The sequence below is a fragment of the Gymnoscopelus braueri genome (genome assembly GCF_963280865.1).
Source record: "Gymnoscopelus braueri genome assembly, chromosome: 1".
NCBI classification, from domain to species: Eukaryota; Metazoa; Chordata; class Actinopteri; order Myctophiformes; family Myctophidae; genus Gymnoscopelus; species Gymnoscopelus braueri.
The window spans coordinates 51,170,454-51,189,689 of NC_137603.1; the positions used below are offsets into that span (position 1 = coordinate 51,170,454).

The window sequence follows — 19,236 nt, forward strand, 5'->3', positions numbered from 1 at the left end:
GACTGAGTTCCAGTACAGCAGGTGGGTGTGTGCAGTGTGTGCATGGTCATGTGGGTGTGAATGAGTGAAACAAACAAAGGAGAAAGCGAGAGAAAGAGTGGGAGGCAGAGAGAGAGAGAGAGAGAGAGCTGGAGGGGAAGTGATAAAAAAGAGTGAGAGAACGTCGGAAGGTTAGAGGCAACGGAAGAAAACAAAGGATGAGAGCGAACATATGCCTGAAAAGGTCGCACGTCAAGCATTCTAGTTGCCATGGCAACGGTGGAAGTGCACTTTTGGGCTCAAGAATCTCATATCAGCCTTTCTTTCACTTCTGGCCTGTCAATCAAACAGCAGCCAATCCAGGCGGAGGAAAAGTGGACAATTGCAGTAATACTGCCAAGAGACAGTGATGCCAGAGTGAGAGAAACAGGCAGACAGGTCCACAACAACAATCCTGAAAAGCAACAGTTTTGGACATACTGTAGGCTTGGCCTCCATCCACATCATTTGAAAGGGCTATTCCAAAATCCATTCTGGAGTTTAATGGAATTCAAATGCCCACAAAAAAAAGGCCCTCAGCACCTTCTCTGTTGCCCAATCCTAACTGTAGTTAAAATGTCATTTCACTGCTTTGGAGGTGGGCTGGTTTGGAGGGCCACTTGGGAACAATGGGCTTGGCCTGGATTCCTGTGCACCGCTGCCTTTCATCAGGTGTCTATGAGTGGCAGTGGAGACAGTTATATAAGTTGTCAGTGACCTCCTGACAGCTGCTCAACCTCGTGTGTGTGTGAGAGAGAGAGAGAGAGAGAGAGAGAGAGAGAGAGAGAGAGAGAGAGAGAGAGAGAGAGAGAGAGAGAGAGAGAGAGAGAGAGAGAGAGAGAGAGAGAGAGAGAGAGAGAGAGAGACACACAGTACTTTTAAAAGATCTGTGAATTTGTTTTGTGTATGTGTAAGCGATGGCAGGTAAATGATCTGTGCGTGTGTGTGTGTGTGTGTGTGTGTGTGTGTGTGTGTGTGTGTGTGTGTGTGTGTGTGTGTGTGTGTGTGTGTGTGTGTGTGTGCGTGCGTGCGTGCTGCTGACAGTGAGAGCGGTGGATTCATTTAATTGAGTAAGAGATATGGAGAAATCAGCAAAGACAAAGACAGAGCGACAGGAGTGATGGAGCAGCAACAATGGCAGGAAGGTGACGACAGATCTTCCTACAGAGCATAGTAACATAATCTGTGATGGCACAGGCTGCATTTTCCACTGGGTGGACGGGGAGGGCATAACCTGACCCATGCAGGGTATGAATGCACTGTAGTTGTACCCCATCGCCATGCCAACATCAACAGTGCGACAGCTAATCGTCGGGAACTCACCGAGGTCCCGCCCCTTCCTGTCGGAGATACAATAGCGGCTTTACGCCGAGGCCAACAAAAAGGCACATGGACCGAAAAGACACGCAGACACGCGCACAAGAACGTTGAGAGAGAAAAGCACACACAGCCATTCCTTCCGTTGCACATGTAAACCACACCCTTGATGTTAGATAAGGTAGTTTATCGGAATAAGACTCCCATTAGAGGACCCCAGCCTCTTCTCCTCCCTTCCTCTCCACATACTGACCACTTAAGCCCTATAGTGCAGTGGTTCTCAAAGTGGGGTCCGGGGGACCCTCAGGGGTCCTTGAGAGAGTTCCAGGGGGACCCCAGCAAAATGAGGAACAGTTTAATTGCATATGTCTGCGGCTAGACGTTAGCCCAATGCGACGATGTAAAAATCAAAACAAAAACTATTCAGATTCACTCTCTCCACCTACACAGTAAAAAGTAAACTTGTTACTCGCGACCCATAAAATTGACCCAAACATGGGTAATTTATAGGGTCATTTAGGGACCGTATAAATGAAGGAGGTAGGGAGGTTTGAGCTCTAAATTCAATACTTACTATAGGGCTGAAAACAGGTGCGAGAGGCCAGCATAAAAGTCCATAAACAAAAAGAAGGGGCTCGCACACTGAAGGATGAAAACTGAGAATGAGGCAAAAGTGCAAAAAGTGACCTGGTGAAATAAAGTGACACAGAGAGTGGATGTTTCGGTCCTCAGTGTTGATGATGGTCTGAGGACCGAAACGTCTACTCTCTGTGTCACTTTATTTTCACCATGTCACTTTTTGCAATTTTGTAAGTAAAGACTCAGTTTTCATCCTTTAGTGTGCGAGCCCCTTCTTTTTGTTTAGGGACCCTATGAATGACATGCCCAAACTAGGCACACCAGGGTTCATGTGGTTAGAGGCTGATAGAACACTCAATTCAATTCAATTCAAAGGGCTTTATTGGCATGAGAAAACATACATACAACACTCACGCGCACGTGACACACAAAGTGTCACACCAAACAGCTAGATGATGATGATGGATCTACAGATCTACAGCACAACAGTGTCTTTTATGTGCTAATTGCCCTTATCCCTGGCAACCCCCTCAGGGCTCACATTCCTCTCATTAGGACAATAATTAAAAGGGCTGCTCTGTGTGTTTGTGAACGAGTGTGAGTGTGAGTGTGAGTGTGTGTGTGTGTGTGTGTGTGTGTGTGTGTGTGTGTGTGTGTGTGTGTGTGTGTGTGTGTGTGTGTGTGTGTGCGTGTGTGTGTGTGGGGGGGGGGGGGGGGGTCATCTGGAAGTGGAACTGGAAGGGATTAGTGTTCCCCGTATGTATTAATGTCAATTGTTGATTAATTTTATACATAGGACCACAATGGAAACAAGTCCCCAGGACTTTTTTGTGTTATCCTTTTAGCCTAAATGTCTGACTGTACCTCGTGTTGTTTACATTTCTGACTAATAAAGTATTCAATAAATCAATTTATAGTCCACAAACTCTTGCCTCGTTCATGCATATGGAAGGCCTCCACTGGGGTCCGCAGAGACTGCAATGATGCAGTGTGTGTGTGTGTGTGTGTGTGTGTGTGTGTGTGTGTGTGTGTGTGTGTGTGTGTGTGTGTGTGTGTGTGTGTGTGTGTGTGTGTGTGTGTGTGTGTGTGTTTTGACAGATGCTAGTTACATGTATACATACAGTGTATGTTCACATACGTATAGTATGTTTTGTTACTTAGATTTGTTTTTCCTTGACGACAAATGCTAAGAATGTTATGTAGACAGCATGCTGTTTAGACAGATGCTAGGCTCATTGTTTACCTGCCTTCCTATGGTTTCAAATGTACAGAATGTTATGTAGACAGCATGTTGTTTAGACAGATGCTAGGTTCATTGTTTACCTGACCTTGGTTCGTGTCATTTACTCCGATGTCGCTCTGAATAAGAGCGTCTGTTAAATGCCTAAATCAGACCCAAAAGATATTTTTTATTTTTATGGAATTTGTTTCATTATTCTATTTTTTTGTTTTTGTTTTATTCATGAAAGTTTTTGTCATGGTCTGACCCACTGTTTGGGAAACACTGGCCTAAATTGTGTGTGTGTGTGTGTGTGTGCGTGCGTGTGTGTGTGCGTAGAGTCTCACCAGTTGCAGGGCGAAGAAGAGGATGAGCAGAACCGCACAGCAGAGCATGGACAGGCCCAGCAGCAGCACCAGAGGCTGGTACTGGCTGATGCAGGAGAACTTGCGGTAGAGAGCCTCATGCTTCAGCTCCTGGTCATTCAGCAGGTACTTCCCCTTGGCTGGCATGATGGCTGACACAGCTGCTGCTCGCTCACACCACGGGCATAGCACTAGTGCCCAAAGACGTCCTCTAATGCCAGCCTGAGGAGTGTGTGTGTGTGTGTGTGTGTGTGTGTGTGTGGGCGTATGGGGTGTGCGCAGGAAGTCTATGTAGGTGTGTGGGGAGGGAAGGCGTGTGTGTGTGTGGTAGGATGTCTCTGGCGCTAAGCCTAGTTGTAAGTAGGTGTAAGTGTAATACGTGTGTGTGCCCTTGCATGTGTATGAGCGAGGGTTTGTGTGTGTGTGTGTGTGTTGAGTGTGCAAAGTTCCGTTGAGTAGAAGCCACAGATGCTGCCGGGTTCACCAGCTCACAGAGCTCAGGTGAAGCTTGTGTTTTTCTCTCTGCGCTGAGGCATCTTAAACCAAGTTATGGCTCCTCTAAACAGTTTCACTGTTGTGCTCTGTCTTCCCCCGCCTCTCTGTCTCTGTCTCTCTCTCTCTCTCTCTCTCTCTCCTTGTTGTCTCTCTCTTTTCCTTTATCTCCCGTTGGGTGTTGGCAGGCGGACCTAGTTCATCCTCTGCCAGCTAGCCGCTAGTGTGGCTGCTCCCTCCAAGGGGTTTGAGTAATAAGCCTGGGGGGTGGGGGGAGGCTGAGAGACGGGGAGGGGGGCTTTAAGAAATGGGAGGAGGAGGAGGAGAAGGAGAAAATGGGGAGGCCACAGCAGGGACGGGTCATGGAGAGGATTCCTCCAGGATTCAGGATGTAGCAGCAGCAGCAGCAGGGGAGAGATGCTCACCATCCAAGCAGCTTCAACAGCTATAAGACCTGAGGATGAGAGGAGGAGAGAGAGCGTGTGAGAGAGAGGTGGAGACCATCATTAACCACTTAACCCATTAAAAACCGAGAACGCATCTGTGTCATTTTAGATTTCTTTGGCTATTCAAAAATAGCAGATATACAAGCTCATAGGGTGGCACCGAGTGCCGCGCTATGAGCTTGTAGATCTGCAATTTATTTTTATTTTTTTTCGTGAAAATGTGTGCAAATGTTTGAATATATATTCTTTTAAAGCGAATATTTGTAACTCAAATCTTTGCTTCTGGGGTCCGCGGCAAAATATATATCATTTAGGGGGTCCTTGACATGAAAAGGTTTGAGAACCACTGATATAGCAACATTAGTTTTTTCAAATAACTGTTAGGATTTAGAAGACATCGGTAGAATCCCCAGAAGCCAAGATCTGAGTTAAAAATGTTCGCTTGAAAAATATATATTCAAAGATGTGCACAACTGTATGTTTAAAAAAAAATAGCAGATATACAAGCTCATATCGTGTATATTCAAAGATGTGCACAAATGTTCATGATTTTCAAAAAAAATAGCAGATATACAAGCTCATATCGTGGCACTCGATGCCGCGCTATGAGCTTGTTTGAGCTCGGCTATTTTCAGCAAAGATATTTGATGTAGAGCCAAAACAGAAAACACACTAGTGTAGAGCCCTGAGGGACTCCGCTCAACCTATGGGGTTCAAGTGGTTAAGACAGCTCCCCAGCCATCCCACCCCCCCCCACCCCCCCTCCCCGGGCCCAGACCCAGCCCGCTTTGGTGCGGCGGCACTGCCATGGAAGGCAGCCATGATGACAACAACCAGCACCAGCCTAATGAATAGGTCTCTATGGCGTTGTTTAGTAAAGAACACACCACCGTTACTGGGGGATGAACTCATGTACTGTACTGTACTGCCTCAAACCACACTGGGTTCACTTTTGGCCTCACTTTTAACCCATTCAAAACGGGAACGCATCAGTGTGACCATTTAAAGTTTAAATGGTTACACTGAAGCGTTAAACCATTATTTTATACTCAAAAATAGCAGATCTACAAGCTCGTAGCGCGGCACTCTGTGCCGCGCTACGAGCTTGTAGTTCTGCTATTTTTGAAAAATCGTGAAAATGTGTGCAAATCTTTGAAAACATAAGATTTTCCAATCTTTGCTTCTGGGGGTCCCTGGAACAACACATTTTTTAGATGATGGGGGTCGGCGGCCAAATACATATAATTTTGGGTGGTCCTAAAACATGAAAAAGGTTGAGCACCACTGATATATAGCAACATAGGTTTTTCAGAAAACTGTTAAGGATTTAGAAGACATTTGTAGAATCCCCAGAAGCAAAGATTTGAGTTACAAATGTTTGTCACACAAATGTGAGCTTGTATATCTGCTATTTTTTGAATAGCCCAAAGAAAAAAAAATGTACAGAGATGCTTTCCCGGTCTTAATGGATTAATGACGAACACACCACCGTTACTGGGGGATGAACTCATGTACTGTACTGTACTGTACTGCCGCAAACCACACTGGGTTCACTTTTGGCCTCACTTTTAAGTCACTTAACCGAGCAGGAAACTTGGGTCAAGGGTGGATCCATCGCCGTTTTCAGCTTATAGGTTTAATGATTTTGTTTCAGTCGCCGGGCAGAAATCTCGCACAGCATCTCCACATTTCAGCTTTTTTCGTAAATTAAAAAGCCCTACTTCGTCATACAAGAGTGTCGCACAAAAAGTAGTGAAAATAGATGATTTACTAGAAAAAACGTCTGCTTCTCGATTGACAGAAAATCGACAGAACAATCAACAGTTGCAGCTCTAGTCTGAGTAAATGCTAGAAATGGAGTATTCATTCAGAGCTTAGAAAGGTGGGCTCTGTTGTAAAGGAAAGTATATATTTTTTTTGTGTAAGAATGTTGGGAAGATTGTGGGGCTTGTGACGATTGGGTCCAATATTTAGTTCAGAATGGTTCAGAAGCTGTGTTCGTGTTCACTCTCCTGCTTCTGGTCTCCTCATTCACTTACATTGTACGCTGAAACAGCTCTCACTCACTCACAGTCACTCTTTTAGCACATAAACGAACACAAACAGTTGATTCAGACAATATAGAACATCACCAAAACCAGTTCTGTTTATTTTCTTTATAAAAATGTTAACTTCCTGTTGATTTTACTATTTGAAGATCCGGATCCACGGATCATTATGGCAAGGTAACTACACAACCCAAACCTCTACCAAAGTGGTCTTACCATTTAATAACAACACACCAACAAAGGTACTCGTGCTTGTAAACCACCACTTGGCTCGCATTCACTATTGATTGTGACCTCACCAAGCATCAACTACAGTATGGAGGGAATGTAGCCAAGGGTGGATGGTTTCACATCAGCATTAGTCACCACTTCAGCGTCCACTTCATATGAGAAGTGGAAACGGGGGAGCGATCATCAAAACATTACACGTTCATTTCCTTCAATCGCTTAGTGAAAGAGGCACTGCAATGGCTTTTATTTTGACACCGTACGATGTTCAAAACAGTCTATATTATTATTAATATAGACTAATATTAATATTAGCTTCAATGAGGACAAACAGACCTCAACGTAAACAAAGAGAAACCCACTAGACGTCAATTAGAATCTTTTCTAGACTTTTTTTAGAAATTTCCACACCACAACTATAACGACAACTATAGTCGTGGACGATATGGTTTGGATCACTTTCAGTACAATAAAAAATAGAAACATTGACAGACATTCAAAATCCACCTCTAAAATACAAAAAAAAAAATAAAAAAAAATAAAAACATTAAAAAATTGTCAAATATTACCCAAGAAAGAGGCAAACATTGTGAAAATAGCTGATCTACCTGCTCATAACACGAGGCATTGTGAACATGTAGATCAGCCATTTTCACATATTTATGTGTGGAACCGGGTCAAACTAAATTGCCTCAACTCCTACAATTCCAAGTGCTTGTCAGGGTGGGAGGTACCAGTTCAAATATGATTCTTTTGTGGGGTCGCAGCCTGAAAAGTTTGAGAACCATTGCTTTATCGTACCGTTCGATATATTGCCCTGCAAGGATCCAATCCCAGTCCCCCTGTGCCTTTGTTCTGTGCCTACACTTTTGTGTCTCAAAGAAAGAAACAATCCACTCTCCCCTTAAAGAGAATAAAGTCACTCTGACTTGTAAGACAACAAACCACTCCTCCTTTGTTAACGACACCAATGGAGCTTTTTCATGGTGGCCATATTGGCATAAATAGTCATGTAATGTTACTTCCTTCACCGGTGTTACCACGGATACTAATTAAGAGACTCTGTTCCATTCAGGTCAACCGGAGTCAGGATGCTGCTATTGTGCACGTTGGCTCACTGGGAAGGCTCTGCTACACTAAATGGAACAGAGCCTGTTTTTTGTTTTTAAAACAGGCTCTGTTTTAATTAAACAAAAGTAAAATTTCATATCATCTTTGACTGAGACATTTTTGACAATAAACACGTAAAAACATAAATATGTTTTTTGACACTATTTTTATGATGTAGACACCGGAAATGTACTACTATAGTTATTTATACAGTTTTTGACAACCTGGGGCGCAACATACATTTTTGAGCGGTACTTCCGTATAGAAGTAACAAAGTATGTCAATATGGCTGGTGCAAGTGCCAGTTTGTGGGTTTTCTTAATCTTTCAATACAGTGGTCCTCAAAGTGGGATCTGGGGACCCCCAGGGGTGCATGAAGGGGTTCCAGGGGGTCCCCAGCAACCTTTGCTAATATAGCATCACAATCATTTGAACTACTTTAACCATATTTTATACTTTGGCTATTCAAAAATAGCTTTATTTCGGTTAATTCGGTTCCAGAACACATATTGCACTAAATCCCCCCCAAATAACGACCAACAACAACAGGCACATAATGCAAAAAGGTTTTTAATATTTTGTTGTCGTTTTTCATACATTATTTTTAGGGGGTGCTGCAGCCCCCTCAGCGCCCCTTCTTCCCACGGCTATTGGCTATTTTTGTACTACATTGTACTTTCTCTTCTGTCCCTGGCACAAAATTGTTTTAGGTGGGGGTCCGTGGCTAAATAATACACATCAATTTGGGGGTTCCTCACATGGAAAAAATACTGTTTTAAGAAGTAGCCTAACAATGTTACTAACACAGTGAGCACCATGACCAGTAAAAGGTATTTCTTACTGCTGTCTACCCTCTGGCATACAGGAAGTTTGCTTAGTGAATCACATGCTATATGCTATTTACACTTCAGACATGGATGACAGGCTCTGGGAGGTAGGATACTGTCAAACACACAGACCTGCACGCAAGCACACACATACGCACATCTGCAAGCCCCCATGTCTTGTTTCTTCTCTGTTACTGATAGACTTCAATCATAATAGCCACCAAACACCAGGTCAAACAAGAGTCAACAGCAACAGCAGAATAAGACGTTTTGACGGAGAAGATTTGGCAGATTTTTCGTGGGCGCAACCCACATACTCAGCTGTGCTGCATATCCCACAAATGAATGTTCCATACAAACGGTGCACCATTTTAAAAGGGGAATAAACAGGCTTTACAACAGTATAAAAGTGATTGCCAAGAAGCATTATTGTTACAACAGAAACATAATGTAGCAAACATACATTTCTGGGGGGTTTTTGTCCGACCGACAGTTTGAGAACCACTGCTCTAAATACTAAGCTTGTAGATCGTCTAAAAAAACACCACTCATCTGCCAGGAGACTTGGGTGAGGTGCCGGAGCCAAAAGGAAACACAAAATGAATTAAAGGGAGCCTCCGCGCACTCAAAACTGTGCAAAATAGGGGTTAAAAAAATGCATATGTACTGCAGACACCTGTCTGCTTGTTACTCTCACAAAATCTGGCAACACTGACTGGCAGTAAAAATCAGAAGTGGGGGAAAAAGCCAAACAGGCAGGGTGGGATGTAGTCAGGGGAGCCTCCTCACATAAAGAGCACAAACATCTCCCCTCATGAAAAGATACACTGGCTAGGTCATTATTCACCAACACTGCTGTCCTCCATCTACAATGGAGATTGTATGTCATTTACTCTGCATGCCATTCCTACTAAATGCCACGGCCGTACGTCAAGTCGGATCACACTGTGGGGAACTATGTAAAAAAAAAACGCCTCGGTAGACACTGCCCTAAGACAGTGAGAGTAAACTGTCACGATTATTGAGGCCAAAATAAATGTGATTTGCGATATTATCGCCATAATCAAAATACGCTTAAAACTCTTAAAATGTGATTTGCTATAAACGTTTTTGGGCCCAATCACACTAACAATTGATCCTACGGATACACACACACCCACACACACAGACGGACGGACAGGCGGAGACGATGTCAGATTACAGCAATGAAGGACAGAGGCAGTGTGGGTGAACTCCAAAGAGGATCAGATCAGAGCTTGATGACATATAAAGCACTCAGCAGGACCGAGACACAGACGGTTGAGGCAGCCTGTACTGTACGTACAGTATGTGTGTGAGACAGTAACAAGTGAGCCGTTATCTTCCCAGTTCCCCCAGGGAGGTTGTTGTTATCACCAGAGAACACCACAGACCTTCTCCTTTTCAACCAGACAAACACCATGGAAATGACCCTAAAAGGAGCCGTTCTATCTGCTCCATCTTTGCAGTGTAACTGTACTGGTTTCTTCTGCTGGTGTGGCTCTGCAATAGGCCAGAGGGTCTGTGTGTCTGTGTGTCTGTGTGTCTGTGTGTCTGTGTGTCTGTGTGTCTGTGTGTGTGTGTGTGTGTGTGTGTGTGTGTGTGCGTGCGTGCGTGCGTGCGTGCGTGCGTGCGTGCGTGCGTGCGTGCGTGCGTGCGTGCGTGCGTGCGTGCGTGCGCGTGGGTGGAGCGATTCTTGCAGACCGCTGTACTGATCAGTGCTGGCAAACTATGACTATGCACACTGTCAGTAGGCTGACGTAATACCAGGTTTTTCAAGTTTTATATTTTCAGAAAAATTTAACAAAAAATGTTATAATGGAAGTCAATGAGGGGAAGAGATTAGGCTGGAACCTTGACCAAAATCTGGTCATACGTCATAAACACGTCATGGCTGACATCACAGGCTGGTCACAAGGAAGTCCACTGATCTCATTCCCCCCAGATTCGGCACAAACATAGGGATGAATCAAAAAGTGTGACTCCCTGCCCTCCTTCAAAACCACCATAAAAGAGCACCTGTCTGCAATTTGCAACTGGACAAGTCTTCTAGCTTGCCAAAAAGAACCCCCCACAGTTTGTTCTGTAAATATTATTGTATTGCACCTAGTATTGATGATTTCTTGTATTGTATTGTCTTATATGTCTTGGTGAATTTAATACAAAGGACCACAAATTAAGCCCTCAGGACTTTTTGTGTTAGCCTTTTAGCATTATTGTATAACTGTAACTCTGTACTTTTTTCAAACTGTAAATAAAGTATTCAATCAATCAATCAATCCGCGATCCACACCGATCCCATGTGGATCCTGAGATATGCATGATTGGACTAGACCGACCGGCAGTGGTGGAAAGTAACTAAGTACATTTACTCAAGTACTGTGCAATTGAGGTACTTTACTGGAGTATTTCCAATTTCAATACTTTTACTTCTACTCCACTACATCTCAGAGACAAATATTACTATTTTTACTCCACTACAATTATTTGAAAACTTGAGTCACTTTTGATAATTAAAAAAACATACATTAACCACTTCATCCCCATTAAAATGTTGTCTATTTGAAAATAGCAGTTAAGCACACAACACGTCACATCTGCTATTTTTAAAATATGTTTTTATAAATTTTACACATATGATAACTCGTGAAAAAGGACATTCTGCAAAATGAGTACTTTTACTTTTGGTACTTTAAGTATATTTTGATGCAAATACTGCCAGTACTTTTACTCGAGTACATTTTGATTACCGGACTTTTACTTTTAACAGAGTGTTCCTACATTGCAGTATCGATACTTTTACTTAAGTAAAACATGTGAGTACTTCTTCCACCACCGTCGACCGGTCAGTTACTGAATAAATCGATGTGTTTGATTAAATGTTGCACCTCTAGTTTGAAGCCATGGTTCCAACAGGGATATACTGTATTCTAACCAAAAAACTGAGGAGTTATGAGGTCCAGGAGATATTTTTACTTACATGGCAGAGAGGGTCCAGGGTGTTTTTAGTCTCCAGGCAGTGATCTGAGTCTACCAAAGACACTTGTTTTCCCAACAGGCAGTCTGACATTACAGCTCCCTACTTGACAACGCTTTATACTCCACTTCTAAAGTTGCCATGGCATAGATCTGTGTGTGTGTATGTGCACGCATGTGTGTGTGTGTGTGTGTGCGCGCGTGTGCGTGTGTGTTTGAACACAGTTCAGAGACAGGGGGATAAAACAGAAGTCTGAGATCTCTGCTTCAATGGGGTCTGAGTCTCTCAACGGGGCTGTGGATGAATGGCTGTAAAACTGCACCACATTGTCTGTCAGACCTTTCTCTTCTGAAAGGCCCCAGCAGCAATTGAGGGAATGGCAGGCAGCACAAACGGCCTTGAAAACTGCCGTCATCCATCCACTCCCGGAGCGGCGAGCGAGCTGCACAAAGGCCTCGCTGACGTAACCGTCTGCCTGCCGACTGCTGACGCAGCAGCGAGCACACAGAGTCTGTCGCAAACTGGCAGAGTTGGAGCTCCGCAACAAAAGGAGGAAAAAAAAGGAAAAGAGGGATGAGAAAGGGATCAGTTTTTATTTATTTATAATAAGTTCTATATTGTATTAAAGCCTTGCTAGAACACTGATGTGGAAAGTCGACCTTGCTGTACTGCTTTTCTAGTTGTTGCCTTCATGGCAATTTTGTCATTTCTTTCACTGTGCAACTTCACATATCTTCCATTTGCTCAATGAAGGCAATATCCAAAAACAAAAAAACAATTATGACTTGCAAGGATCATGCCAAAACTAGAAGTTTTGGCATGATCTTTAGTGAAGGTTTGAGCACAAAATCCCACTAATGATCCAAGGTAACCAAGTAGGCCATTTCTGTTATTTATTGACCTAGTCTTTAAACTTTATTTGAAAGATTGTCTAGACGCGCATCCATGCTTGAGTATTTAACTAATAAAGGAATATTACAGTGTTCCTTTTATCTCTTGGCAAAATACTTCCAGATTCTGGGCCTGGCTGAGAGCCAAGCTCATGCTTTGAGCATTAAATGTCAATTTTAACAGCGTCAGAGGGAAGGTCCCTGAACTGATGAGTCAGATGCAGGAACGGAGCCAGGCTTTTAGAAATACTGAGGTCATGAGTCCCAAACCCTCTTTGTGGGGTTCCGGTGCATGCCTGAAGTCAAGTAATATGTATGCAAGCATGCATTTGCAGCTTATTCCAAAACATTGAAACACCATGCAAAGTGAAGGTTAGGGATTCATGGAAAGTGTGGTCAAACTTTGAGGAAATAGACTGTGTTTCTACATTGCTACACATTCTCTCTTTTTTTTTTCAATTGCATTGCACCTTATTTATATATTGCCATTTCTCATATTTTCAGTCTGTGATGCAGTCTATACATGCAGTATATAACCCGTTTCCTTTGTTTCTAATTATCTATTCTTTACCTTTTTAAAAAAAAAATCTGTAAACCTGTGATGTGAAAATAAAGTTTAAGGGGTAAGCTATTCAAACTCATGAATCAGGTCAACGCAATTAGTCCAGACAGACCTTCACCAAAGCCCTGACCACATTTTAAAGCCTCATCATGCAGAGAGCAAATATGTTGGTCTGCTCGCAAATCACTTGCAACGTTTATGGCCGTCTTTGTGCTGCCCTTCAAACTGGGAGGCTGGCAAGAGGAACAATGAGTTTCTCCTACAGCAGGAGACAATGGAGCTGCACTATTCACATACCCTTAACCTACAAATGCCTTCTAAATCAGTAGTTCTCAAACCTTTTCGTGTCAAGGACCCCCAAATTGATATATATATACACACACAGTATATGACCACAGACCCCCCATCTGAGAATGTTTTGTGCCAGGGACCCCGAGAAGAGAAAAAAATGCATAATTTTCCAAATATTGTCGATCATTTTCAAAATAAAATTATCGAGAATAAAATAATAAAATAATCAAAAATAGCAGATGTACAAGCTCACAGCGTGTCACTTTGTGCCACTCTGCATGCTTGTACATCTGCTATTTTGTTCTAAACCAATGTTCTAAATCCTAAGAGCTTTCTGAAAAACGTTTGATGCTATAGCTAAAATCTAAAATGACACAGATGCTTTCCCGGTTTTAATGGGTTAATGTGTGAAATCAGCTGGTCTACACATCGATCGATACGTGGGGCTGGATATTCAACACAGTAATTGTGAAAAATTATATTGATTGCTTATTGCACAGCCCCATCATATACTGAAGCTGATTTCATTCATCGGAGCCATATTATCAGATTTGATTTCTGTCTCTACAAAATATGGCGTTAGTGGTTAAGATTACAAATTTCTTGGCATTTCTGCTCTATTTTGTATAGGGGAGTGATCAGAAAGACAGTAAATGCGGGAGACAGAGGGGATGAAGTGAGGTTTGTAACTCTAAGAGATGAATAGCACTTGTACAGCACTGTATCTACAGTATATTGCACTTTGAATGTTGTCTGCTCTCTCTACTTTTTAACCTTTTTAAAAGGCTTTTCCTCTTTTTTAATGCGTCTATTGTTTTTTAATGTGAAGCACCATGCGTTGTGGAGAAGTCAATAAAACTGATTCTGATAATGGTCCTTGAAATACACGTTTGAGAACCACTTGTATTGTAATTGTATAGCAGACGTGAAGTCCACATACCAGCTCTGACAGTGTGATAAAGCCCGTTCCCGAAACGGTTTCAAATATGATGGGACCGATTCCGGTTCCTCAATGTTGGATCAGATTCCTTCCCAACACTGTCTTCCACTCACTGTTAGAAATACTGCACAATGATACAGTACATAAAAGATACCCATGTGTAATGGGCTGAAAATGTGACTACACAAAGATGTTTATTTTTCATGGTGCATATAGCATAATGCAAGAGTTACATTGTTAATTGTTCAGTTACAGTAATTCTATATTATTTATTACATTTTTTGTCATAGATCAATATTGCCTCCATTATGTTACCAGCTACAGCAGTTGGGTCTAGTGGAGAATACACTGTGATCAATTGAATTGGTCTGTCAGAGTTGTTCCCGAAGGGGATGCACGCTGTTTTGTTTTACGATAAAAAAAGAAACTAAAAAGCTTAAGTTCAGTGAATAAAGGTGGAAGATCAGATCTGGGCTTGAAGGTAATGTTCAAAATTGGCTCGCAGGACAAACTCAAAAGAGGGCTTGGATTTCAGACCTGCCAGCTCATCCAAGTCCAAGAGGTCTTTGACATCTGGAAGATAAGTCTGCAGATGTACACCTTCTTGTATGAGCTCGAGGAGGATCTTGACGAAGACACTGTCTTTGGCTGCTTCCAGTGGGTCATCGTTGCCGTCAGCAGACGACCAGTCGTCTTTCGCGAGGGCCTTGCCAAAGATCTGGCATTTGAGAGCGTTTGTGTCCACAACATCCTTCTCATCGATGTATTCAAGCAGATCCAGGGCCTTTTTGAAGTCGTGTTCGTCAGCTCGCCTGTTGTCATCGCAAACATACAGTTTGATGAGGTTGTAAGCAGTGAGCACAGGCATGACGTCGGGGTTCATCTGCCTCTCCTCCAGCAGCTGTTGGGGCAGAGTCTCCTGGTATAGGAGGACGTGTTCCTGCACCAGGATGTCATGAACCTGTTTCTGCATGGCATCCTCTGGCACGTCAGAAGCCAGAGCAGACAGTTTGCTGAGGGCCAAAAGGGTCTTCTTCTTGACAAAGCGTGTCTCTTCACTGGCTTGGTTGTACAGTGTTCTGTGGGCACTCTGGAGGTCTTGGATGAGGACATGTTGCAGCCACCTGTCGGGATGTTGATGGGCTTGCAGGAAGCTGGCTAGCTGCTGGTTCTGGGCACTAGGCTGGGACAACAACGTTCGCTTCTTCCCCTTCTCCACGTACCACCGGAACAGGAAGTCTGCAAAGTTCTGGTCAGCAAACTTGGTCACGTAGTGCTGCAGACGGCTCTGGTCGTCTGTCTGTTCACATAACTGCACCAAGGTGTCAAAGTCACGGTATTTCTCGGCCAAGAGTGCCACCCATTGGTACTGACGCAGTTTCAGTAGTTGGGCCAACAGCTCGGAGCGGCGCTGACTGTATTCCATCTCCAGGCGGCTGTAGCGTTCCTGCTGGGAGCGCGGCAGGGAGGTCAGCTGGGAAACGTACCCACCGAAGTAGACGTCCAACAACACCACCAGCTGCTCACACAGCACGCTGCGCAGCTCGGGGTCAGCAAGGGGGTAGACCGAGCGCAAGATGAGCTCGTACTGGCGGGAGATGATGCCGCGCACGCCTCTCGCACCTCCAGAGGCTGTCCATGGAATGTACTCTGGCTCGGTGGCAGCATTCCTTGCAGGTCTGTACATGGAGGCCTTGGACTCTCTGTAGTGACAGGCAGCCTGAAGCATGTCCTTGATGACGTTGTTGACGGTGACCACCACCTGTTTCTCCTCCAGACTCCTCTCCTCCTCCACGAGACACTCGAACACAGAGGAGATCTGGGACACCTCTCTGAAGAAGACGTCTGCGGGCATGAGGCCGGGAGGCACGACAGCATTGTTCTTCTGCAGAGCACTCAGGATGGCTCGGTTGAGCAGCTCGGCGTGCTTGGTGTGGTGGTTCCTCAGAACCATGGCCGCCTGCAGCTTTTCGCCGTGTTCGCACAAGAGCAGACGTGTGGCCATGGGCGCACAACGCACCGTCACCTGGCTCAGACGATCCAGGAGACCCGTCCGGAGCAGGAAGTCGATGAAGCAGGCGTGGGCCTTCATCTTGTCCTCTAGTTGGTGGAGGATGATGAGGGACGTGAGCTGGGGGAAGCCTGAGGAGCTCTGATCAGGGACAGACTCTGCCCAGCGGGGGTCAGAGGTTGGGTAGCCGTCCACCAGGTCCAGGCTGATGTGGGTGACCACGCTGTCCAGCTCGCCCTCCTCCTCCGCAGGGAACAGCTCGTCTGTCAAAATCTGAGCGCCCACCACGTCATTACGACAGAACTGCAGGAACGCCTCGAGGAGCCTGGTTTTGTCTCCAGGAGTCCCCATGGCTGAAGCCTTAGATGAATGAATAGCCTTTGGTGTGGCTGCCAGGGAGGAGCACAACAAGTCCTCCATGGTCCCAGGCAGAACGGAGGCACTCTCCCTGGCTAACACAGCAACAAGGCCGCTGTTCTTGGAGAAAAAGACCGGCAGGTTGGTACAGCAGCCCCCGCCACACACACCGTCTCCGGGAGATTTGAAGGGGATCTGCAGTCCTCCCCTGCCAGTGCCGGCGGAGCAGGCAAACACCAGCTCCTCGTTGTACAGGAAGGCAGCGCGGCCGGAGGCAAGTGGCAGCACTAACCTGGTAGCACGGAGGGCCTCCTCATCCCGGAAGGGTGGATTGTGCTTGGTGAACTCCACTGAGAACCGGTCAGAGATGGTGGCTCCGTTATCCTGCAGGGTGACTAGGCAGTGGTAGTCCAGGCGCGGCTCGTCTGAGCAACGCCACACTGCTGCCAACAACACCAGCCGGCCGGCCTGGCTCGACTTCACATCGAGGTATGTGATATTCACTTCTTCCTCGTGTGCGTCTGCGATGTGCTTGGTCAGGGCTCGGCCGGCATCCCAGCTGAAGAGCTGCCGCTCAGAGTTCTCATCCACCTCCCACTTGCTGAGTGTAGAGCCGATCAGCGTGTAGAGGCAGCCCAACTCCCCCGCCCACAGCACGCTTTGGAGGACTGGAGGGGGCCGCATGGCAAACAGACGGGACACATAGTGTCTGATGCCGGACAGCAGCACCCCGTGACCCTGCTGTAGATCTCTGTGCTGGAGCCTCCCAGATGAGTCCACACTCACTCTCAACAGCTGGCCCGTGGAAGAGCATACAATGAAACTTCCACCGTTTACAGCAACAACAAAGTTGCAGAGTTCTCCCATGTCAAGGGCAGTGTCAGTGTAGCTGCCCGGGCGGGCCAGGCTGGGCCAGAACCTAGCCACTCCTTCCGCTACCACTGCCAGGACAGAGACGGACTGGACCGGGGCCGTCTCCAGAGGCCCGGGTGAGACTATGGCAATACGGTCTGCAGTGCAGTCAAACTCGCTGTTGGGGAGATGCAGATCCTTACACACAGACATCTTGGCTACAGCAGTCTGGCATATTTTCCAAATGATCACTCTCCCTCCACTCACCATCCAGGCCCAGCCACTCTCCTCCACTTTAACCGAGATCTGGTCATCATCAGTGACAGCCGTCGTCCACGCCTCCACGACTTTGACGGGTGTCAAATTGCCGAAAGGTCGCACCTCAAGGGGAACAGACTCTGCGGGGGTGGACCCGGCGGCCGGATTCGTCCTGCTGCGCGGGGAGAAGAGCAGATCAGACGGCGTAACGGTGATGCTCTTTCTGCCGGTCATATCTGACGTCTGTGTGCGGCCCGAGCCAGTCGGGGTTCCATCACCACACGGGGTGAACATTCTCTACAAAATCCTGTAATGATCTATTAATAGTTGTGAAACAAAAAAAACTACCGGAAAAAAACTCCATGAAAAATCCAACGAAAAACACGTGTGGTCACAGCCTTCTTTATGTAGTATATGCACTATTATTCAGTGATCTACTGGGGTGCCTCGAATTCCATCTACCTTATAAAGGCAAGTTGTATGTCTGCGTCTGGTAGGGCGGGCAGGTGCATTATGCCCAAATATGGACGTGACTGACGCCACAACACTGGCGTTGAGCAAATCAGCGTTGTTAGGCGACGGTTTCTGTCTGTGTGATGACAGAACAGACCAGAAGTCAATCAGAGAGAGAGAGAGAGAGAGAGAGAGAGAGAGAGAGACTTAAAATCGATATCACGACTATTTCAAACCTTTTTCCTCAAGTAGGATTAATGAACGATTATTTAAACAAGCTATTGTGAAATTAGCTAATCTACAAGCTCACGGTGCGAAACATTGTGAGCTTGTAGATCGGCTATTTTTGTATGCCACCACTGTACATCAAAGTATAACATCGGGCTTAAGGGGTTAATCAGACTAATCAATTCGTCGATTATAAAAACAGAATTGTGGGGGTGTTTAGGCTGTATATAAGGGAAAAAATGGAAAAGAAAAAACCCTGGTTCTCGATAATTCGATTAACCTACATTAGCAACATTAAGTAATTAAGAGGTTGTAAATGAATTTTCAGTTAATTGTCCAGCCCTGCAGCAAACCATGCTCATCTCTAGCCTACACCAGTGTTGCCAAGTCTGCTTATTATAAGAGACTTTGGGCTTGTTTTTCCTGTAAAGTTGTTTGCAAATATTGATGGTTGCAGGTTAAGTTTTTTTTGGGGGGGGCTCATTTTTAAAGTGTAGATGCTTATTTAGGCTTGATTCCTAATGTTGTTTAACTCAGTGGTTCTCAAACATTTTCATGTCAAGGACCCCAAATTAATCTGCCCATGGTTGTTGTGTTGTTAGTGTTATAGTAGTAGAAATAAACACAGAAGCACCCGGGAGGAAGTGAACTAAGAAAGGGGAGGAGCCAAATCGAGTTCCTGTTTCTACACAAATAAAGAGACAAAAATCAAATGGGTTCCCAGATTGCCCCAAAATGTATATGCAGATT

The 19,236-nt window shown here is 45.0% G+C and overlaps 2 protein-coding genes across 3 annotated transcripts in view; both read right to left on the reverse strand.

Annotated features, from left to right (window-relative positions):
• The window catches only part of adcy7 (adenylate cyclase 7), a 54,703-nt gene extending 51,055 nt beyond the window's left edge, over positions 1-3,648 (reverse strand). For both annotated transcript variants that reach the window (XM_080438079.1, XM_080438078.1), the window contains exon 1: positions 3,481-3,648. In XM_080438079.1, the coding sequence (XP_080294205.1) occupies positions 3,481-3,645 (165 nt within the window). In that variant the 5' untranslated portion in view covers positions 3,646-3,648. The remainder of the gene's footprint in view (positions 1-3,480) is intronic.
• An 11,142-nt stretch (positions 3,649-14,790) lies between these two features.
• On the reverse strand, positions 14,791-18,099 carry LOC308089033 (nuclear pore complex protein Nup133-like; the record flags this gene model as incomplete). The annotated part of the gene is made up of 1 exon (XM_080433612.1): positions 14,791-18,099. One exon carries the CDS (start codon positions 18,097-18,099, stop codon positions 14,791-14,793), a length of 3,309 nt encoding a protein of 1,102 aa, XP_080289738.1.
• Positions 18,100-19,236: the final 1,137 nt, after the last annotated feature.